The sequence below is a fragment of the Rissa tridactyla genome, chromosome Z, assembly GCF_028500815.1.
Source record: "Rissa tridactyla isolate bRisTri1 chromosome Z, bRisTri1.patW.cur.20221130, whole genome shotgun sequence".
Taxonomy (NCBI): Eukaryota; Metazoa; Chordata; class Aves; order Charadriiformes; family Laridae; genus Rissa; species Rissa tridactyla.
In genome coordinates, this window is record NC_071497.1 from 62,719,471 (window position 1) to 62,742,542 (window position 23,072).

At 43.1% G+C, this 23,072-nt stretch overlaps 1 protein-coding gene across 2 annotated transcripts in view; it reads right to left on the reverse strand.

Annotated features, from left to right (window-relative positions):
- The window catches only part of PIK3R1 (phosphoinositide-3-kinase regulatory subunit 1), a 61,408-nt gene extending 55,240 nt beyond the window's left edge, over positions 1–6,168 (reverse strand). The window contains exons 1-3 of one of the 2 annotated variants that reach the window (XM_054184668.1): positions 6,015–6,145; positions 4,870–4,962; positions 548–1,308 (exon numbers count right to left, since the gene is read on the reverse strand). In XM_054184668.1, the coding sequence (XP_054040643.1) occupies positions 548–881 (334 nt within the window). In that variant the 5' untranslated portion in view covers positions 882–1,308; positions 4,870–4,962; positions 6,015–6,145. Of the gene's footprint in view, positions 1–547; positions 1,309–4,869; positions 4,963–6,014 lie in introns of both variants that reach the window. The other variant, XM_054184667.1, reaches the window with a different exon arrangement.
- Positions 6,169–23,072: the final 16,904 nt, after the last annotated feature.

The window sequence follows — 23,072 nt, forward strand, 5'->3', positions numbered from 1 at the left end:
CTTTATCATCATTCTATTGTACATTTTTTAAATGCTTGGTCTTACCTTTAATGCCCCAGGTAAATCTCCGTGGCAAAATACATGTTTTTTTGCTGTTAGCAAGAGATTTACGATAGGAACATACTGTTTATTTGGAATTCGTACTGTCGGATTCACCAAGAAGGTCCTCAATAGTGAGCTTGATGAGCTACAGAGGGAAACACTTCCACCAGACAGCTTCTTAGAAACCTAAAATAAATGCTAGCCTGCTCATTCTCCATTTAAGTCTTCACAGTCATGAATTATAAGCATACTTTCCAACCTGTGAGATGTAACTCACATAAGCTATTGGTCTCTGTAGTGCATGAGACAAAACAGATGAACTTACAAAGGGTGTGAGCTAAATATTATGAAGTAGAAACAATTCTTGATTAACTGAAATAAGCCATGCGGTAGAAGAGCTGACCAGCAGGTTTTACACACATAAATGGACAGTCAGACAAGTCTATGAAACAAAAATATCTGAAAACCACGGGACACACACACACCTTCTGAGAACAGTACTGACCTTGTTGCTCACTCTCTGCTTCAACTTTTGCAGGACTTGGTGCTACAGGAAGGGGTCGAGGAGGACGAGGCTTTGGAGTTGGGGGAGATATTTTTTTTCTTCCAATGTACTCTACGTAAGTTCCTGGGAAATCCCCCCTCTCCCCTGTGGTTTCATTAAAGCCATTTAACCAACCAATTTCCTCAGGCTTTGCTTCTTCCCCTTCACTGAATCCAAGTGCTAGCAAGGTACCTTTATTCACAGTTAATATATCTCCTAAGTGCAAGTCAATGTCTTCTTCTCGCTCTTTTTTGTAGTCATATAAAGCTCTGTATTGATATCCTTCGGCGCTCATCTTGGCAAACAATTTAACATTCAGGTGTTATTAAACAGTATCAAAATGCAATTGTCCAGTTATATTTTATGTACAGAGAGAGTCAAGATGTATTAAATGGGGTAATAAAAATGTCAATAGCAATGTTTAAGTAATAAAATCCACCAGAGAATCAAAAAGCACCAGGATTTGTCATTTCACTGCTGATGTTTTTGCTGATGTATTTATTCTGAGTCAATGATTGCTGCAGAAGTATGTGTTCCACCACTTCTATGTCTAGTGATATTCTTCTAATTAGTTCATTTTCTCAGCTTGCTGGCACTCCAGGGTCTCCATACTCAAGTTCAGCTGATTCTTGTAGCTGGTCACACCTTCTTCAGATGTACCTGCCACAGATTGCCGATGTACCTTAAATATTCTGCCACCAAACTCTTCACACATGCTCTTCCTGTAAAGAGAAGAGAAAACTGGTGAAATCGTTCCAAATTCTCTTGATGATTGTGAAGTTTGGATTCCACTTATAACTTAAGCTTTCTGCAACCCTCACAGAAGTTGTGTCCCACAAAAGAACCCTAAATAATAATGAAACACAGTGACTTCACAAAAAAAAGAATTGCCAGCTAACACTTCAATTTTATAAAGGATGTATGTCTAATTACTTGAACCAAATTTGCACCCCTGCAGTATGAGGCATGCTTCCTTCTCTGTGGCTTATGGCTACTGAAGTCTCAGAACAAGAGGGCTAAACCCTGGAGCTATCCCTGTAGAGCAGTATCTAACCTGGCAGCAAGATTTTACATGTTATCTCCCTGAAGACACACAGCCACAACCCTTCCCCACAAGAGGTCTGCCAGGACAGAGGAGGAGCTCACTGTAATTAGCGCTGACGCTCACCACTGGGGTGTTCAACCTCCTGCTGTTTATGCAGATGGGGAGGACAGGCAACAATCCCCAGCCCAAAGCCTACACTCCAAAATCCTATTGGAGAGAGGGTTCTCATTTGAGGAGAACGAAAAAGTCCAAAATGTTTTTACTTGATGAGTACTGTATTTCTGTTTTCTTAAAAAGAGGGGCTTCCCCGCTCCCCCATCTTCCAGATGTTTTTTAATGTGTTTATGGTATAATACTAGAAGAACAATCAGCAACTGAAACAGGCACACCCAGCCCACCTAAGCAGCACTAGCAGGAGGAAAGTATCAGGGTGTATGCTTAAATTACACTAAAGGCAAGAGAATACAGGCCTGAACATTTGATTCAAGGTTGCCCAACCATAAAGTAAAAAGGAAAAATACGACTAAAAAAAAATCAATTTAGAAAACAGTAGCTTAAAGACATATAGAACAGTGAAAGTTTTCTAAACATTGTTGCAACTGTTACTAATTTTCATCTACTTAAAAAGACAAGCCCAATCATAATTTGAAAGTCTATACTGGGAAACAGAAAGTTCTAACTACTCAAAGTGGTATCGAAACTCCTGAACTACAGCTAAATAAAAGACTCAAGGGGGGTATGTAATACCAGTAGGTAAATACAGACTGTGTACTATGTACTTAGCATACAGAAAGCTGATTTTTTTTGAGAAACACTCCATTTTACGTTGTAAAGGGACACCAGTAGACAGGGCTGGAACAGGGAACCTCTGACAGCTCTTTTCCACACCATTTTCTCTAATGTTTCAGTCATGAAGCCCCTGGAACGTGACTAACTGACAAGCTAAAAAGCATTTATAAGAATGTATACGTGCTTCCTTTGCCAGTGAATGACCCTCTCCTCTTCAGTTCATCAGGTCTAAATATAATTCCCTGCAGCTTATTGCGTAACACCTCTTGAAACAGAATACAGAAGAAAATCTTCTAAATTCTTGAAGCACTTCCTTATCATCCCTTGCAACCAGTTTTTGCTGTAGGAAAAGAATTATCTGAGCCTGAATTAGACTTCTTATTTCAAAAAGCCTACACACAAGTATTTATTTTAATAACTTGCAAATCTATCCACGTGGATTAGGCATCCAGCTCCCATCAAAATTTTAATGAGCAATTTCTGCAGCCACTTCGGAAAAACCAAACTATGCTGCTTAGCTCACACTACCAAACATCACAGATTTTGCAACTAACGTGACAAGTTGCACTGATATTTCATTTCGCCTCTTCTGACAGAGGAAAGTGTACAGCCAACTAGAGAAAAAAAAAAAGAAACAAAAACCTAAAGCACAAGTATCAATTAAATGGTACAAAAGCCTTTTCAAAAGCATGGGTTCCTCCCATTTCATATATCAAGGGAACAAAATGCACTTACGCACCTTAGATCTAAGTGTTGGAGCTAATCTAAATGTTTCCAGTCAAAACCAACTATGCACAGCAAAACCTGCTAGAAAATTACCACTTCAGCTACATTAAATATTCTGAAATATTTATTTTCTTTTTAAGAAAGGTTCAACAAGTGCTCTGCTACAACTACCCATTTCACTCCTACCGCCTACAGGCATTTTGGCAGTCAACGAAGTAAGTCTTCTAAACACTGCATAATTTAACTGACTTGACCTACTCCTCTGATCTTTTATTATCAAATGTATCATAGCAACTTTACAGCCAGATACTTAAAATGAGTACTTGTGTCTCTTACGCTTGGTCTGACAATACAGAACTGAAAATGTTGTAATAACATAAAAACTGCTTATGACAGTTTTTAAGCATATTTTAAAAACTCAAAACCTGAATCAGATAGGACAAAAGGTCCAGTTTACTTGCATGTTAGAAGAACTCAATGCAGTTACAGTAGCAAAGTTTCCCTAAATTCAGTTTCCCTGGGGCTCACAGCTGCAGTACCGGCTCGTACTCACTCCCCAGCACTGCCCTTGGTACGGGGTCCCCAGCATCCCATCTCCTGACTGATCTACAGTTCACGTACTTGGAGACACTCCCGTGTGTGAGCCCTGCTGAATTCCTTGGATTTATGCCTTTTTCTGTTCTCACTACATGTCAGGTTTGGAGATGGAGGAAGACTTAGACTCCGAGAGCCTTGCAGACAGCCCTAACGCAGGGACAGACACCGGTTCTCCACACCAGCATGGTAACACTGCAGTGTCACCAAAGAGTCCTCTTTGACAGTTCTTTACTTACCACTCTATTAAAATTCCGTATAAACAAATTCCCTTCACTCCAAGTGAAGTTACACGGTCTCTAGACTCAGACATTTTGACTCAAACTGACTTAAGCTGATTAGTTCTAAAATAAATAGCTTGGAGACCATCTTAAGTAGAGGGAAAAAACCAAACCAAACACTTTAGGCAAGAAACATTGTTATACTTGAGATGATGTATTGCTGGATTTCCATTTGGCTGGTGGAATGGAAAAGGAGGAAGAAGTATTGTAAGATAATCAAACGCTCATTTGTTTTTTATTTACTGTCTAAGAACTTCATACCAGTGAAAGATTCCTGAGTTCAGGCAGAATTCTGGTGTCTCAGCAAATGGTTTATGTTGGGCATTTCAACAGTTATAAAATTTAAAATTCAACAGAAACATTCAAGAGATTCATGTAAATTTAAGTGGAAAAGGAAGGGGACATGAAAGCTTCCCCTCCACTCCCCCTTTCTTCCCCTATTAAAAATGATGTCTGGCTCCCGCTCCGCTGGTACCCAAGCATTTCCTCTCATACTAGCTAGCATTCCTTTAGTGACTAAAAACTTCTACTCCGTGATTCTATGTAACTACGAGCCCAACCAGATGGGTGCACATGTGTTACTGATACACCACCCCTATACAAGACAGCAAAGATTTTCTTCACCATTATGTCAATAACCACATCTCCTTATACTGACATATCTCTTACTCCAAAAATCCCTAGGGAAACAGTGCCTATCGTGAACTTCCCTTCCACTGCAATTATAAGCTTAGTCAAGAGAAGAGCAGATTAACGTACTTAGGGAGTCACTGAAATAAAAAGAATTTAAATGAAAGCAGCAAATTTGCTTGGAGAATGACTCTTCTCCCCACTAGGTGTCTACACACCTGTAACTCAAACTGCAGTTATCTCCGAAGTGCGATGCTGCCGCTCTCCAACTGGAGATGACCAAGGTAAGTACCGCATCGGAACATTATTTTCTGCAAGAAAGTGAGGTTCATGATACATTGTGAAGGTGATGTATACTAATACCTTTACACCACTTCCAGTCTCTCAAAGAGTGATTTTTAGCCTGTGAAGACTCTACTGCTGAACAAGTTCAAATACAGACACACGGAATAAGTACCTTAATTTCACTCTGGACACTGTAAAGCATGTCCCGTTCTGAAACATCTCAAAGACTTTATACGGTCTGCAACGCTATGGAAGAAGGCAGGGGTGCATCGAGACCACTTCAGAAAAGCCATTAAAGTAATAATTAAAATACCTAGGAAGGCAGTACAAACTGAGCTTCCATTCTGCTACGAGACCGGCAAGTTAACCCCGCCGGCAGCCCTGCACCAGCACGCACCGGGGCGGCGGTCCCCGCCGTAGAGCACCCGCTCTCCGGCGGCCGGAGGCCGGTCCCCCGCTCCGGCCCCGCTCGGGGGGCGCAGTCCCTCCGCCGCCGGGACAGGGCTGCGCGGAGACGGCTCTCCCCGCCCCGGGGCCGGTCGCGGAGCCGCCCCGACCGCCCTCAGCGGTGACCCGGGAACAGGCGGGCTCGGCGCCGCGCCGCCCGCTCCCCGCGGCGACGGCCGCCTCAGCGCTTCCTACGGACCCCCCCTCCGCCGCCGCGGGAACACCGGCCGGGCAGGGGCAGCGGCCCGGCTCCCCACGCCGCACGCCGAAGCCGGGGCTCCCGGGCAGCCCCGCGGTCGCCGGGCCTCGCCCCCAGCACGGCGCGCCGCCCGCCCTGCCCGACCAGGAAGCGCCGGGCCGGGCCACCCCCGGCCGCGGGGGGAAGAAGCTCCGTCGCCCCCAGGGCTCGGCGCCGGCCCCAGCGGGCGGCCCGCCCGGGCCTGCCGCGCCGGAGGTCTCGGCGGTGACACAGCCGCCGCCGGCAGGGGGAAAAAGTTGCACGGGGCGGCGACGGCCCATATCAGCCCGCAGCGGCGGCCGGTGCCCGGCTGCACACCGCCCTGCTCTCCTGCCCCGCCGGCCGCCCGCGGGGCAGCGCCAGGTGAGGCGTCCGCGGCGGCATTAGCTTTACCTCAGCAGCAGCTGCAGCGGCGGCGGCGCCGCCACCGTCTCCCTCCTCGCGCCGCCAAGCAGCCACGGCCGCGTCCCCCTGCTCTTCGGCCCGCTCTTCGCTCTGCGTCCGCCCCGCGTCCCCCAGCCGCGCTCACCACCCCAGTGCCTCGGCAGCGCCCAGCCCGCCGCCGGCGCTGCCTCCGCCCCGCCCCCGCGGCCCGCCCACCAACCCGCGCCGTAGGCGCTGCCTCCGCCCCGCCCCCCCGGCCAGCCCGCCAACCCGCACTGCCACCGCCCCGCCCCGCCCCGCCCGCTGACTGACGGCGGCCGAGGGGCGGAGCCCGGTGCTGCCCGCCCCCCGCCCGCCGGCGGGTTCGTCACTGGCGGGCCCGCGGCGGCCAGTGGCAGCCGGCGGCGGTGTTGGGTTGCCAGCGGCTCGCGCCCCCGGGGAAGGGGGTCCGGGGTCGCCCCCTTCAGGCGTCGGCGCCGGCGGTGCCAGCGAGGCTCGGGCTTCCCGTCGGCTGCGGAAGGCCCGGCCGGGGCGGGGAGCGGCAGTGAGAGGAACATGTGCCTCTGCCTAGTTCCTCTTTGGGGATTTTTCTCCTTTTTTTGCCTTCCCTCCCCCCGTAATTGACGTAATATGTTGCGTTGGTGGCATGTACCCAGAACAAAACCGCCAGCTCTGCTCCCCAGTGCCGGGGCCGTGGGTGTCCAGCTGGGCCTGGAGTATGCGATGGCAGCCTGCCCTCCCTCGCACCAGCTCCAGGCCTGCTCCCCAGGGGTGGCCTGGCAGCGGCCTGCTGGCAACCATGGGCAATGGGCCACTAGCCTCCCCTCGGCCCTGCCAGGCCTTGTGCCGCGAGGAGCCCCAGGCCGCACTGAACGCCCCTCAGCCCCAGCCGAGCCGGAGCTGCCCTGGGCACAGGTGTTGGCTGTCTGCAGCGGCAGAGATCTTCAGTTGATAGCATTAGTTACCATCGTGCGGTGCCTAAGTTTGCTAGGCTCCATGCAGCGAAGAGTAAAATGACATATTCCCTGCCCCAAGGAGTGCACAGTCTCCAGTAGATCTGACAACAGGAGGGTGTGACACCACACCACGAGGTTGCAGCAGAGAGAGTGGTGCTGCTGAGGTATGTGTGCTGTGTTTGAACAGGTCTCTGCTTATCTTGAGATACTAAATATGCGTACATATGTTACCATGACTCAGTCCTTGTAGGTGTCGCTGTGAAAGAGGAGAAAGTGGTTTAAGCAAAGGTATAACACATCCAGGGCGGTGGGAAAGGAGTGCAAGGGCAGCCGTGCAAGAAGCGAGTTAAAGGTTCACTGAGACCCATGCTTGTAATACAAGTGCCAGGGGCCGACCTGATTAAAAGCAACCAAATGAGGATATGTAGAACATCAAAAGCAAGAACAAGGCATATGCCAGGACAGAATGCAAGGACCAGGTCCTTGAAATACCCTGTTAGAAACTGTAGGACTGGTAAAGACTGGTGAAGTCTTACGATGGAAAGAAGAGTACGTGTTGGCTGGGAAGAAGAGGAGTCCACCTTGCTTTAATTTGGCCATTGGGCATTCTGAAACAGAGAATTAGATTATGGTCTGATCATGGACAACTGAGAGAAAAAGTGGAACTTTTTTTCTTCAAGAGTTTTACTTCAAGAAGGTGTAATTAGTTTTTACCAAGTGCGATAGGTCAGAGTGTGGTTTTGGAATCCTTAGACTTTTAAAGGTGTTTTTTCCTGAAAGATGTTCTAAACCAAGAAATTTGGTTGTACCAAGTATGGGTAAAAAGTGGAAATCTCTCATCAGCTTTAATTTATTTAAAAGATGCTCTTCCATGGCCTTGTGCTTTGGAGAGGATTTTACTTTTTTGCAAGCTTCCAAGAGACACCAGAAGGATGTTTTCTGACACCCAGTAATCATTTCTGCATTGATTCATTAGGACTTTGTTCAGTTCAGGACTGCAGATGACAGAAGATGACAGCTCCTAAGGCCTGTTGGTATGGCAGCATGGATCCGACCCCACTGGGGTGTGATGAGCACTGCGAGGCTGCAGCCTTGGAGTCGCAGGATCCAGTCCCCAGAAAATGGGAAAAAATGCCCTCATTAGCCTATCTGTCAATCTAAACACACAGAATGAATTTTAAACTAAACACTCCTTTTGGAACAGAGGCTGGTGTTTGTACGTAAGCAAAAGCATTGCTGTAATTTAAATACTAAATAGTAAAATTGTTGAGGGAAATGCCAGCTATCATCTCATACATTTTTTGTGGGATTGAAAACACAGGCACAAGCAGAGTTAAGAAAGAATGTTCCATTTCTTCTGTCCAGACTGCTGTCTCTGGCATTTGCTGTTGCTGAGGGCAAAAACAGCATGGATTTTGAAGGGGATTAGACAGACTGGCTGGTTGGAATGCCAGTCCTGGGCACTGGCCTGACAATGGGTATTTAAGGGAGCTAAAAACCTCTCCAGTAATGGTTCCCCATTGGTGAGATTAGACTTGTCCCACAGGTGAAATGCACGGCTAGAGTCGATGGCTGTGCTCCCTCCTTGCTGGCATGGTGTCTCTCACTGAATGTAGAAATCTCCAGGGCAGGGTCCAGTATCTCCTTCCTGCCTCTTCTCTCTAGTAGCTGAGCATCTCAGTGTCTGCTTTCTTTACCAGTTTTCCTACCTGAACTTGACTTTTGCTTTCACCTGGAGCACCTCACTTGCTGCTTTCTCTGTCGATCAAGGAGAGAAAGGCACCCAAAAGAGGGAAAGTAGGCAACAGCAGCAGGTTGTTTTGTTGCACCCCTTGCTGGCTTTACTGTCAGGCTTGTTGTGACTTCTGTCTCAAGGTCACTCCAGCTCCTCACATCCCTTTCCCCACAGATCCCACTATTATCCTGGTATCCCCAGGAATCATTTCCTATGATTCCTAATAACTGAACACAGTATTCCAGGTGTGGCCTGACAAGCACTGAGTAGAGTGGGATAATGACTTCTTTATCTCTGCTGGTGATGCCCTTGTTGATGCAACCCAGCATCCTGTTGGCTTTCTTTGCCACAGTGGCACACTGCTCACTCATAGTGAGCTGCTTGTCCACCAGGACCCCCAGGTCCCTGTCCACAGAGCTGCTCCCCATCCGAGTAGATCCCAGCCTGTGCTGCACTCCTGGATTATGTTTTCCCAGGTGCCTTTATCTTGGTAGGTGACAGCTATGCAATAAGGTTTGCTCTTGGAACCTCGCAAAGCAGTACTTTGGTGCAAAGCTTGATAAGGAGGAGGATGCACAAGCTGAATACCTGAGTTCCTTCTTCAACCAGCTACTTTCCAGGGTGTCTTAAGGACTGCATAAAGCTTTTGCATATTAAGGTTACAGTGGGCGTAATGCATGTAGATGTGTTTGATTAGGTCTAGATTTGTTGAGAAGGATATTCTTGACCAGTTGAAAGGTTAAGCCGTTGAGGCAAGATGTAGACAGAGAGATTGTCAAGGCGACAGTCAGTGGAAAGAAGAAAAGACAGAAGGGTAAAATATGGGTAGAGGGCAGGATAATCAAGGTACAATGTATACACACTTGTTCTTGCTAAGGAAGACAACTGTAGTCTCCATCTGTCAGGAGATCTCTTGAGCACTTCTGCCAGAGGCTGCTTAGGGGAATGCAATAAAAAAGTGAGCAGGTCTTTTGTTCAGTACTAGTAGCAGTCAGGTGGTTTGAGCCTTTGCATCTTACTTCTGGGTAAGCTTTCTGTGCTAAAGGTCACACAGCACTGGAGAGAATCTACCCTGGAAGTTCCCTTTCCTCTGGCAAAAAAAGTTCAGCTTGATCTTATAAAGGAAATTTTAAAGTATGGAAACTGAGAGGAAAAAACGCACTCATGAGAGGATCTGTGGGGAAAGCAGAGTTTCCAGAGCATCAGATCTTCTTCCACTACAACTGGCAAACTCAATTTTTCTTCTTCACTGGCACATTTTAAGCAGTGAGATTTCCTTCTGTTTCTTCTAAGATATCAAGGCAAATCCATTTTTAAAGCAAGATACATAGATTAGTGAATTTTATCAGTGCTGAATCTGATCTCCTGGGATAGTGTGGGCAAAGGTTGAGGAGACTGTGCAGGGGAGGTTTATCAGAATATACCTTAGGTGTGATGACTGCTAATGGCATATGTCATTTACTAAGTTCGGAACAGGATCCTGTGATTCATGACATAATATCGTACCATCCTGCAGCACTTCAGCCAGCTGATTTGAAGGTTGAAGTTGAAAGAGAATCAACACTTAACATTCTTCCTTGCTTCCAAAGGTGAAAATGAATTCATACAGTGTAACTGTGCTGCTCTACTAGCACACATTGCTAAGTGACTCATGTAAAATTCCCAAAGGAGTGACCATAGTGGGAAGTCAGGAAAACAACAGGAAAAACTGTCCATAGTTATTGTAGACATGAGTTAAATACAAAATAAATAAAATGGATCACAAGAAGGACAAGCATCAAAGACTGTGAATGGTGGTATTTTCCTGTCATAGCTAGGACAAAGAAGATATTGCTGCCCAAAAATGTGGTTTTAAGTGTGTTTCAGAAGACAGAACAGTAGCATGAAAAACAAGTTCCTTCATTGCTTAAAAGCATTTTAGCATATAAAAGAAAAGAAAGGAGAAGAACAAGCTAAAAATAAGATAGAGGAATCCAAGAAAGAAAGAAGCAAAGCTTGCTATCATATTAAGAATCAGAGAAGCCTGACAACCTTCATGTTAACACTGGAAGGAAGCTGATTAGCAGCATGCCAGTCATGCTGGGCATCACTGCGTGATTTAATTTGAATTTATTTCAATTCTGTGGGAAGGATAGAATGGCTTCTATCCGGCCAAAAACCTGACACAGCAATAAATGTCAGTATCTCGGCCAATCAGACAAATCTCCCTTTATAGGCATTTCCAGCATATGATTCATTTCATACTATGGTGGACATATACGACTTTTTTCAATTCTTCAAGATACTGGGTAACTGAGGAGGTGGTGGAATCTCCATCACTGGAAGTTTTTAGGAAGGCTAGTCAAACAGCTGCCTGGCAAGAGATACTGGTTATCCTGCCTCAGCCAGAGAGATAGAATAGATGACCGCTGGAGGCCTTTTATGGTTCTGTAAGTGCATGTATGTATGAATTATCAGAAAAAGACACAAACCATGAGAAATCATACGTTCCCTTAATTAAATTTCCCCACCAGAAACAAAGGGGCCCAAAAATCGCTCCCCTGCTCCCACCTTGTATCAGAAAGCCAGATGACTGTACTTGTAAAAGCAGAGGGCCTTAGCTCTGCAATATGATCTGTTAGCAAAGAGTTGCTCCAGTTTGCTTTGGAGCACATCTCTAAATCACAAAACTAAAGGAAAACAAGATTTCTGTGTGCAAATCATAGCCAGAAAATACTTAGTGTTCATGAAAAGTCTTCAAAATATTTTACTTTAAAAATCCCAAGCCATTTTTAGTCATCTGAAAGTTGACTTTTTATGTAATCTTTTTCTCTAGTGTCATAATTTTGACTAACTAAATGTATGAAAATTTACATTTTGTCTAGAAACCTTTTAAAATCTATAAGATTTTTTTATCTACAGACTAGTAAGATAAATAAATAGACAGTGTATTTCCATGTCTGAAGCACAGCATAATTGATAGAATAGTGTTATAAATATTGTATCTGCAGATGCAACATCTGTGTTTATCTTTCAATCATATAAAATTACATAAACATAGATTCTGCTTTTTATGAAATCTATGAGTAATTCTTCCTCTGCTCTTTCAGTGCTTGTACGGTAAGTGATAGAAAAGTCTAGGCTTGACAGCCGTGCAAGACTCATGTCTTCTGTGTAGACAAGTGGTGTGGCATGAACAGAAATCTTGGAAGTGTTCACCTGCATTTTGTCGTTTGTGCACCTAACGTCTATCAGCACCACCTGATTAAGATCACCAGGAGTATTAAGACTCCCATGAGTAATAATATATCTAAATTTCCACGGCCATCTGTAGATGTGTTTTCTACTGAGACTGTTTCCCTGAAGGTGCCATTTGTAGGTTTTGGTATTGACATCTGATCACAGGGAAATTTGCATCCTGCAGTAGTGAGCTCAGCCTGAGAAGTAGATGCAGTTTAATTTAAGTTGAGTCTGTTTGGTCATTTGTATCAGTTTTTATAGAGTAAGAGCTGTCTAGTTTCTTCCAATAACATTGAGGTGGAAGAGGTCGCAACTTATTATCAACTGTCTGAGATATACCGGACCCTTAAATCAATTATTCATAGGAGTCACTCATCACAGTAAGTCTCAATATGGGTACTTGATAGATGGCACCTTCCCTTCTCTTGCAAAGTGCATCAGATGCAAGACCAAGCCTTGTAAAGCTTGCCAATTTAGATGTGTTTTTGTAGAGCCTGCGAAATTCACTGCAATATGGGCATGAATAATCCAAATTCTGCCAGGCAGGAACATGTGCTGTTGCTCCTACATAAAATACATCTTGAGTGACATCTCTAACAATTACAGTACTAGGAAGCAAATATAAAATTAGGGCTCATCCTGTGAAGTTAGTAGGAGTTCAGGGCAAGAAGAAAAGTATATTCTGTTTTCTTTTGCTGCTTGGGCTAGGAAAGTAGTTCTTTTTTATTGCAGCAATAAATGAATGAATCTTTGCTGTTTAATCTGATGGGCCAGAGCTATAATTTTTTTAAACTTTGAGACAAATTTGCAGTATGATTAATTAGCTGTATCATGATAGTCTGTGGCTACCTGACGGCGCAGCAACAAGGCTTCCACTGGTTTGTTGCAAATACTGTGACACAACATGACAGCTGTCATTCTAGCAAGCCCGAAATGATAATGTACATGCTGTGTGCTGCAGCTTTGCAAGTCAGGCTTCCTTAAATCTCAGTTAGCTGAGAAGGCTGAGAATATTTGCATCTCACTTTTTCAAGGGGAAATACATGGCAGCAAGTGGCCTTTGTTATTCCTACCTACTCCTCTTCCTTGGCAGGAACAGCAAGTGGAACTAACAGTGCCAGTTCCACCTTGCAGCTATAGGACAGGATGATTCATCGTGGATCTCCTCGGTGCACGTGTATACCAACACATATGCACATGTAATTAATTGATCATTAACTGCGCCTGTCATCTGAGTAGAGTGTTTGTGGCATTTTATGGCAATAATGTAGCTGCTACAGGAAATTATGTTGTCTAATAAAAATGTTGCGAAACTATTAAATGAATGTCAATGTAAAACAAGCTATTATATGAGCAGTTAGTGTTTGGAAGTCTTTTTTTGTTTACATAGAATCATAGAATGGTTAGAGTTGGAAGGGACCTTAAAGAACACCTAGTTCAAACCCCCTTGCCATGGGCAGGGACACCTCCCACTAGACCAAGTTGCTCAAAGCCCCATCTAACCTGGCCTTGAACACCTCCAGGGATGGGGCATCCACAGCTTCCCTGGGCAACCTGTTCCAGTGTCTCACCACCCTCACAATAAAGAATTTTCTCCTGATATCTAATCTAAATTTCTCCTCCTTCAGTTTGAAACTGTTACCCCTCATCCTATTGTCCCTGATAAAGAGTCCCTGCCCATCTTTCCTGTAGGCCCCCTTTAGGTACTGGAAGGCTGCTATAAGGTCTCCCCGGAGCCTTCTCTTCTCTGGGCTGGACAACCCCAGCTCTCTCAGCCTGTCTTCCATAGGTGGGGTGCTCCAGCTAACTGTTAGTTAGATCCATGATTTAACTTTGAAGCTAGCCCTGCTTGAAGCAAACTGGAGAGGCTGGACTAGATGGCCCTCAGAGCTCATTTCCAACCTAAAGTTTTCTGTGATTCTATGAAATTCGAATTGCTTTTATTTTAATTTGGAATGTAGTGGAGTCAATATGTTACATGTGACATTTCTATGAGAATATTTATTTGGTATGTGCTACTAGGACACCTTTTTTAATTAGATGAAAAGTAGGATTTGACAAATGCATGTGAGCTAGTATATTTCAGTATAAAATGAATAGTTGTTTAGAAATTACTTTCTTTGCAAAAATAAAAAATAGGCAAAAGAGGAAAGTTATTTTGGGGAAAAATTGGAGGTAAAAACTTGAAGAACTCATATCAAGACAATTGCATCAGGAATTTGCTAAACTGAAAAACCCAACCAAATAAGCCCTCTGTTACTAGCAGAAGAAGAAAATGCTATCCTTAGTGTTCAGTTGTCATCTTCATACTATCAGTGAGCCTCAGAATAACAGAATAATTTAATGCTTTTACATGCAGCAAAAGTGGTGAAACCTCCTCCCATTCTACTTTATCTGTTAAACCACAAAAAAAAGGAGGGGGGAGGAGAAAACCACAGTTTTAAAGTAATCTTTTGGGGTCTAAGTAAAAGAATGGTAATTCAAAGATAAGGATGGTAGTGTCTGTCCATTACCCACCAATTTGTACATTGTTGCACATTTCATGTAAGAACAAGTATTTCACTTCTGTATGACTTTGGAAGCAAAATGCATTTTACAAAAGGAATGTCTCCCGATAACCTTCACAAGAGAGGGAAAGGGACCTAGAACAGAGCCAAGCAGTATTTTTTACCCATGTAAGGGGTTGGTTTGTGTTCGTTTTTTTGTTCTTTTTTTATGGGCATAGGTTTGAATGGCAAACAAAAATCAGTGGCTGGTGCAAAGACACCATGATCCCCTCAGATCATGATGGAAGTGAGCTATATTGTCCAGAGCAGGGTTTGGTCTCTCACTGCCCTTGTTTGACTGTGCCCGCTGCCTGAAGCAGAAACTATGTTATGAAGTGCAGTTTATTCATGCAACTTGCTACTGAAAAGAGATCTCTTGATGTGATGCAACTGTGGCTTATGGTAAGTCACCAGCTTCTTGAGGGACAGAACTGCCCTCTGGCTTGTTTCCTGAAGCGTCACTTTTAAAGTAAAGGAATTTGGGGAACTAGAGGAACTTATTCATCAACTGTGTCATATCATAAGTCAGATCTCAGAGGGATCTTGTGACAGCCCTGTAGATGTAAGAAATAGCTGAACTCAGTACAGAAATGGATTGACACAGTAGCCAACATAAGAAGTCCTGAATGTCACACAGAAAAAAGTTGGTTTATCTTTCATGAGTGCTTCTAGAGAGAGAGTCTTAAAAGAAGCAGAAGATGCTGATGGCAGGACAGAAGAATTGCTGGTACAGCAAACATTTTCTGGAAAGCTGATGAGAGGAAGTGCTATTAAAGCAGTGTGACATGTTCTGAAACTGTGGCTGTTCTTGTATGTGACTGAACTCAAGACTGCCAAGGGACTGGAATATAGGAAGCAAATCCCCCATCTTATGTTGCCCCACAGCACCTGAGGACTGTGATCCGTTTTTTCTGGAAGGCCAGAAGACAGAAAACAGTAGTCCAGGGAGGGCTGGTCTACCTGCAAGGTTGGCTTCCTTCAGTGCTTGTACAGCACTCAACACGGAAGTGTTTAGGTATTTAGGTAATAAACATAATTTAGATATTCACAACTAAAGTGTCACCCAGAGAAACTCCAAGGTGGGTGAGCCTATGGTATGCCTTGCCTGAGTTCTGTGCCTTAGTCTAGCCTCAACTGGCTCTCAGTTCCTTGTAGTAACAGCGAAATGGAATAAGCTGGAGAGCAAAAATGTGGCTAACATAAGCCACATGGAAGCTGAGTTATAGGGGCATGTGTGGTATATTCACTTCTGGAAAAAGTTGTAAGCAGTTGTCCTTGGAGAGTGTTTCCTCTTTCAGTAGAGAGAGGCAGAGGGAGGTCTGGGTGAACAGTGTGTGTTGTGTTGCACGTGCTGCCCCTTGGTGCTACACTCAGGAGAGCTGGGAAAAGATAGGGCCTAGTGAATTCACAGCCCAGTATCCCACTTTTAAATCACTGAAAGTTTCGCTTGTGTCTCTTTTTTTTTTTTCTTTTTCTTTGTGTGTGTGGTTGCTAATGGTCTACAAAATAATGCAGAGAATGCTTCGAATAGCATTTCAGTGATGGAGTAATGAACTGAAAAAAAAAACCTTATTCAAAAGAAAAGTCAGGGAGTTTATAATCTACAGATATTCTTCACAGTGAGTGGGGAGTCCTACCTTATTTTGAGTTGGAGATTTAATAAAGCATTACAATTCTCTGTAAGGACTGTGATCATATAATACAAACTTGATTTTTCTTCCATCACTTGTAGTGGGAACAGGGACACGCTGGATGGATGCCTGATCTATGTATCTGGGTCCCATACAGGAATGTAACAGCTAAAATGGGAATTAAGTGATTCCAGTAAGCCCGGTGAGCTCTTTTCCTACATAGTGCTGTATTTCATATCATATCAGCACTGCATGGAATCTTAGTGAGCCTTGGCAAGAAAAAGCTGAAAGGAGACAATTTTTGGAGGTACTCTGAAATAGATTTCACTTCCCATGCCAGTATTCATTCTGAAGCCTCAGTATTTCTTGAAGAGTCCTCCCTCCCTCCATGAACACAGCAAGATATTCAGTGTGTTGCCCTGGCTGTCTCAGCTAAAGGAGACCTCCTTGAGGTAGCTTATGCTGGGTGAGGAAGCTGGTGTGATCATAGAAAAAGGAGAAAACTTCTCTTCTGTTACCTTTTCCAAGTAAAAAGACAGATCCCTTCAGTAGTTTTGCTTCAGGGGTGTCTTCACAGCAACAAATGTGATCCATAGCCCCCAATTTTCATTGGCTTATGCCCTGTGCATACATGCATCAGTGGGATGCAAGCCCCAGCTTTGCTTATCTTTGCATCAGGCATGGCAAAAAGAGGCCCACTCTGGAGAACTGTGTAGTGAAGGGTAGGTAGAGGGCTTACATCAACTGATGCCTCCCTCTGTGCTCAGTACAGAAACTGCCTGTGCCCAGTTCTGGAAGCTATTGCAGTGTTGTTTCTGTTGGAGGCTTTGTTTTCCCTGAAAACGGCTGTTGGGGTTGACCTGTACACGTGACCTTGATTCAATGGTGCAGTGTGGTAGAGCACTGTTCTATAATGCATCAAGCAACACACAAATCCACTGGAGGAGAGCAGTGCAAAGCTGAGAGAGTTGCTAGGAGTCTGCATAGCCTAGTTTGTGGCAGGTGAGCTCACACTTTGCAGGATAACTTTATCCTGCACCTGATCTGTAGCAGCAGAATAAGTGTACAACTTCCTTATTCCCATATGTTCCCATGGAGCATAGGCCTGGGGTAGTAGGTCTACATCTTTGCCAATTCAATGGTTCTGGCTTCTCACTAACCTTTGTTTATACTATAGTCTGAGCAGAAAGTATAAAGTTCTGTTCTTGCAGTCTGTTCTGTCCAACTCACCTGCCCATAGCCTGTGTGCTTCTCACAGCCTTCTCATCTGCAGAAGAGCTGGACAAGATCCTGGTGGGGCACTGTGATGCATAACCAATGCAATCCAATGGGAACTTGACTTATGAATAAGAAAGGAAAAAAACATTCTCTGGAATGGCTTTAATGTTTGAATATATTTTTTAATTTGTAGAACTGAAGCTTTAAGAGGCAAGTACAGTGCTCTGTCATGCCAGAATATTTCTGACTGATATTTTATTTACTTATGTCCACTACCTTGCATGATAACTCCAAGTGGAATAGATTCCACTGAATGCTCCTTATAATTTCAGGACCTACCCTACCTGTGTGAAAAGATATTTTACTCCTTAGAAAACCGTTATTATATCTAGTCCCACAAAGGAACCAAATCACATGGTCCCACGTCCTTGCGTTGAGCCCTGTTGAAGCCTGCTTGTCAGTCCTCACCTGAGGTGAACCAGCATGTATTTATTTATGCCACTGGGTTATTTATGTATATGGTTTCATTGCTAGTAAAAGGGTGTGATGCAGACAGATCTGCTTAAAGGATTCCCTTTCTGGAATGTTATGAAGTTAAAGTGTTAAATATTCTTGTCATATTTATTTACCTTGTCAATGGATAAGATTTCACTGGATTTTATCATTATGTTACCCCACAGGTTTCTTAAATAGTCACAAGTGCATGTAACAATATTCCTGTGTCTACCAGTAAAAGTACTCTCCACTATAGTAGAGAACAAAATACAGTCTTAGCTATAAGTGATACGTAACACAGAAATAGTATTGTAAATACCTTGATCCATTTTTATACTACCATGTAGAAAAACTAAGTCTTCAGAAATCCTTTTTGTATTAAGAGTTATTCCTACGAAGAATTATTCCCCAAAATCTCGCTGCTAAGTGCTAATATTGTTTATGGTTGTTTATGGTAGAATCCACTTTATATACTTGAGTGCTAACGTTTACAGTCCATTTTCTCATTTATTTTTAAGCCATGCTCAAATTAGCAATTAACTAAAATTGTTGCTTTTGTAAGTGGAGTATAAGAATAGTTAATAATTTATATTTTTCTGATTCCAGAGTGCAACATTGTGAAAATGAATGACTAATTTGTTGTTGATATGGGAAGGAATTTTAATCTTTTATGAGAACATCTTGGCTGTGGGTATGCTTATCTCCGAGAAAGAGAGATGGAATTCTTCAGTGGGCAATGTATGAATATTATCTGAGGCAGTGTTGAAAGTAAAAATAATTGAGCAAGGAACTAGCAACTCTTCTGTGTCTAAGATTTTTATCAGCCGCTTTCCAAGCAAGTTGTTAGCCCATGTGGAACTGAGTATTATTTCAGAAACATAACCATTCATTTATTAGTTGAGCATTTATCTGCTTCTGTTGTAGGATTCAAAAGTTTGCTGTTACAAATAAGGTAAGAGAGAAATTTGGCTCTTTTTTAACAAGTATTCCTAAAAAGGGGATTTCATGATGTCTATAAACGTCACGGCTGCTTTTCAGAAGAGCCGGTTGTCTTGTTGCATTGTGGGGCCATTTTCTGCAGCTAGGTTCATGCTTCCATTTAAAGATCATCAGTGTGACTGCAAGTGCAAACCTGGTGGCTGCAGTGGCAAATCAATGCTCTGTCTTCACCACTAGCACTCCGTGGTGCAGTGCCCTAGGGATATTTTTATGCAGCCTCCCTTTTCATGGGAGTTGGTAGGCAGAAAGGAAGAATGAAGCCTTCCTTAGCTCCAACAGTCTCAGCTCTCTGTTTGCTGGGTGTGCAGCCCAGAACCACTCTCCCACATGTATATTTCCAAGAAATAAGTAAAGCCTATTAATTCTGGATCTACTACCTAACTCACCTGGTGAAACACAGCATACAGAAGCTAATTAATTTAAAATACTGCCCCTCATATAGTTTTAGTACTACTGTTGATGATACTGTAGTGCTCAGTAAGGAAATGCAGGAAACAGCAAAGAAACCTTCCTAGCAAAAACCAGGAAAGAGGACTGCTACCTTAGCTAGCCACTGGACTAACGCCAGTAGCTGAGGCAGATTTCCGTTCTTTTCATGTTTTGCATTCCTGGTATAGTAACAAAATCCAGACTTTGGAGATCCCCAGATGTAGTGGTTCATGAAAAGTCATTTCTTGCTTCTTCTCATAATAGTGATCTTCTTTTGTCCGGGTGGGGTAAGGGCAGGAATGACGTGTTCGGGGCAAGGAAAGCAAAGGCAGAATAAAGGAAAGAGAAAATAGGTTTAGCATCCATGTATAACTCTAAGCTGCCTTGGAAGAAACTTGTCCAGGGGTCTTAGGCTATTGCTTTTCCTAGTTTTGTCCTTCTCATTTTGAGGTAGCATGATCTCGTCAGCTTTCTATGACTGACTTCTTTGTTTCTTCTTTGGAAAACAATGCAACTGGAAATTAAAACTATTTTAGAGAGAAAACTGTCAAATGTTGTTTGCAGTGACATAGAGTTTTATTCTTTCCTTGCTTGCTTTTTGGAGGAAAGTCTGTTCTTCCTTTCTTGCAGTCTAACATCACTTCTTCCATAATTGCTTGGGTTTAGCTTCAGGGCTTCTCTTAACTGATTTCATAGCATTTCCCTTCTCTTATCAGAAATGTAGAAAAACATTCTGTACCTTTTACCAGTTTTTCTAACAGGACACTTTCAATTATGTTAGATTGTGGAGAAAGTGGAGATCGAAAGGACCCATTATACTTCTAGTTCATGCTCTTCATACTAAAATTGTTCCATATGGGCTATTCTGAAGCACCTTACCATTGTAAGTGTTTCTCCCGCTCTTTGGTGTAGCATTTCACGTTCCTGTAGACATCATTACTAAAAACTTCTCTTGATATGTCACCCTAATTTACCTTCACTTCAGACAAGTCACATGCCTTTGTGCCTGACAATAGAGAACAATTTATCATTTTAATTTCTGTCTCTTCTGCATGCTTTCTTATAATGACTCCAGAGATGGAGACTGACACTGAGATGGGGGAGAGAAAAGTAGGGTATCAAAAAGTCCAGTTCTTTCCGCAAATAGGCTGTCTTGCCTCCTTCCTCCCTCCCTACATATACCATACTGATGTCGTGCTACTTCAGGTTGCTGAAAAGAATTGCCCTAGCAACTGTGGAGAAGCATTATGCAGCTTCATTTTCTTTCATTTCCCCCCAGTAGTTTGGTGAGTGATTGGAACAAAAAGCACTAAACTGTCCAAGTGTTTTTTTGTTTGTTTGTTTGTTTTCTTTCCTTTTGCACACGCCAGAAAAATGGCATCAGAACAGGTACAGAACATGTACAAGTTTTTTGTGCTTGTATACTAACATACACATAAAGTATATACATGAACATTGCTGCTGCCCTGTTGATTTTACGCTGCGGAGTGGATGCGATTGTTGGCTACAGACTCAAATGTCATCTGGGTTTGGAGTCTTCCAGCTTATGATTTCATCTTTGCAAATGCTGATTTTCAGAAGTCTGTTTATATGCACTGTAAACTGAAATGTTCAGTCTGAAATAGTTTCAGACATTAAACTCTAATCAAAACATTTTATGGTTGAATTATGCCTGCTTCCACTGTTACAAAAATTCTGCCAGTGAAATCGCACTGTAGTATTTCGGATTAGATGCCTAACACTTGCTTATTTGTGCACTTCCTTCAACCAGACAAGCCACCATGTTCAGGGAGCAGGACTTAGGACACTAAAAGGCACTCATTTTTTCTGGAACAAACCAAAGAAAATAATGCCATTACTATTACCATTTGCATGAGATGCCTAACATTGGGGAATTTGTTAGTTTATCAGTTGTCACCTTTAATTTGGTAGCTACCTTTGAAGATCATGCAATTCCTTTAAATTCCAAGATAAAGGGTATTATACAACGTTACGGAATGGGGGTCAGTGATCTTCTAAATGTTTCAGTGGGCAAAATAGGTGACGGGAAACAGTTCTGCCCACTTAGAGATTCATCCAAGTCCTGCTATAAGGACTGGAAAGACACCCATTGACTTCACTGGGAACTGGATGAGGCTCTAAACGTCAATAAAATCAAAGAAGTCTCACAGTGAATCGGCCTATCTGGCACACATTAAAAAAAACGATTGTAAATTTTGAAAATGAGTCTTCTTGCAACGTAGGCCAATTGGTCAGCTGCAAACTTGGCACAGCTCTGAAGCATGTGTCCTGGGCAGTCCGCAGGAACATGATGTTCTTTTTCGCTTCTGAGAGCTTTGGAGACTGAAAAAAAGGATTCAGCCCAATGCTGAAGACTAAATACTGAAATAATGGAGCTAAATACAGAAATCAACAAATACTTTACAAAGGTAGCCCTTCTTTTGGAAGAAAAGAAATTAACAAATCCCCCAAAGTTGAACATTTTTAAGGCAAGTGTACTGCTTCATTGTGTGTCCTGGAGAAAAGAACAAAATTCAGAGAATTCTCTGGCAGAAGCTGATGGAATTTGACCTTTATATCAATGCACTGTAGAAATCAGGCAGAATTCCTGAAAGAAAAAAAAAATACTAAGCATGTAATTTTCATCCTTTAACCATCTGCGGGGAGAGTGAAACTCATCCAAAAAGAGGAGAAGCTACTGAGCCCTAGGCATCCAAACTGCTGTGCAGAAATGTTGCTGCTCTGTCTTCAAATAGAAGTACGATTTTGCAGCACAGACTCCTAGTTGATGCTTTTAAAGTCTTGTGCAGTGGGTACAAACTCCAGAAAGAACATGTAGACTTTAACTGTATACAAAGACACAAGACTAAAAATGGCAGTCAAATATTGTGGTTGATGTAATGTGCAAATAGAACACAACCCATGCACACTTAGGCTTGAAAGCAGCCACTGCAAAACTGGTTTTGATTGCCCTGATTTCCCACAAAGGAAGCTTCTCATGCTTAGAAAGCAGGAGTAATGCCATTAATGGCAATGGAGCTTCACCACAATAAAAGAAATGTGAGGTTCAGTATCTGTACCATGCTGCTAAACCATAATCTCAAGAGACCTCAAGTCTAGTGTTCTTACAGCTCAGCATTCTGCAATTACATAGGAAAAGATACTTTGGAATTCCTTCTTTCATGTCTTTGGGGGTAGACTGCACTGGTAAAACAACATATCAAAGTATATATGATTAGTAACTAAATATGCCCATGACCTAGATAGCTGCTTCTCTCCTGTAATTGTACCTTTCCAAGGAAAGTGAATTTCTGAAAAGTATAGTCGCATTTGTTAAAGGGACTTGAGAATTTGGTTTTCAAACAAAGATATTAAAAAGTCACTGTTTTAAAAAACAAGTCTATGCAATTTTAAATTAGCATTTTAATTTTGGGGCTTTAGAGCCCCAAAGTTTCATCTGCTTATTGTTTTCCTTTTTACTTCCAGCTATTGCACGGGATCTGGAGTTCTCATCCTCCTCCTCTGCTTCCCTGCTGGCTCTGAGTAGCTTTGTGACTGTGTTCCACAGAGACCCAGCCTAGCAAGTGCAGAAAAATACATTAAAAGATTTTTTTAAGGGTCATTTTAAAACTCCCATTTTCATTAATTCAAGCTCTTTTTTCAGTGATAGAAATTGACCGCTGGTAGTTTAAATTGACTCATGGATGCTAATGGTCCATTTCCACCTCTGTTTCTATGGAAATGGATGTCAGCTTGGAGAGGGAGGAATAATTTTAAACATATGCTTCATAAAAGCTGTCACCTACCTGATGTCCTTTTTCACTAAAACCTGACTTAGA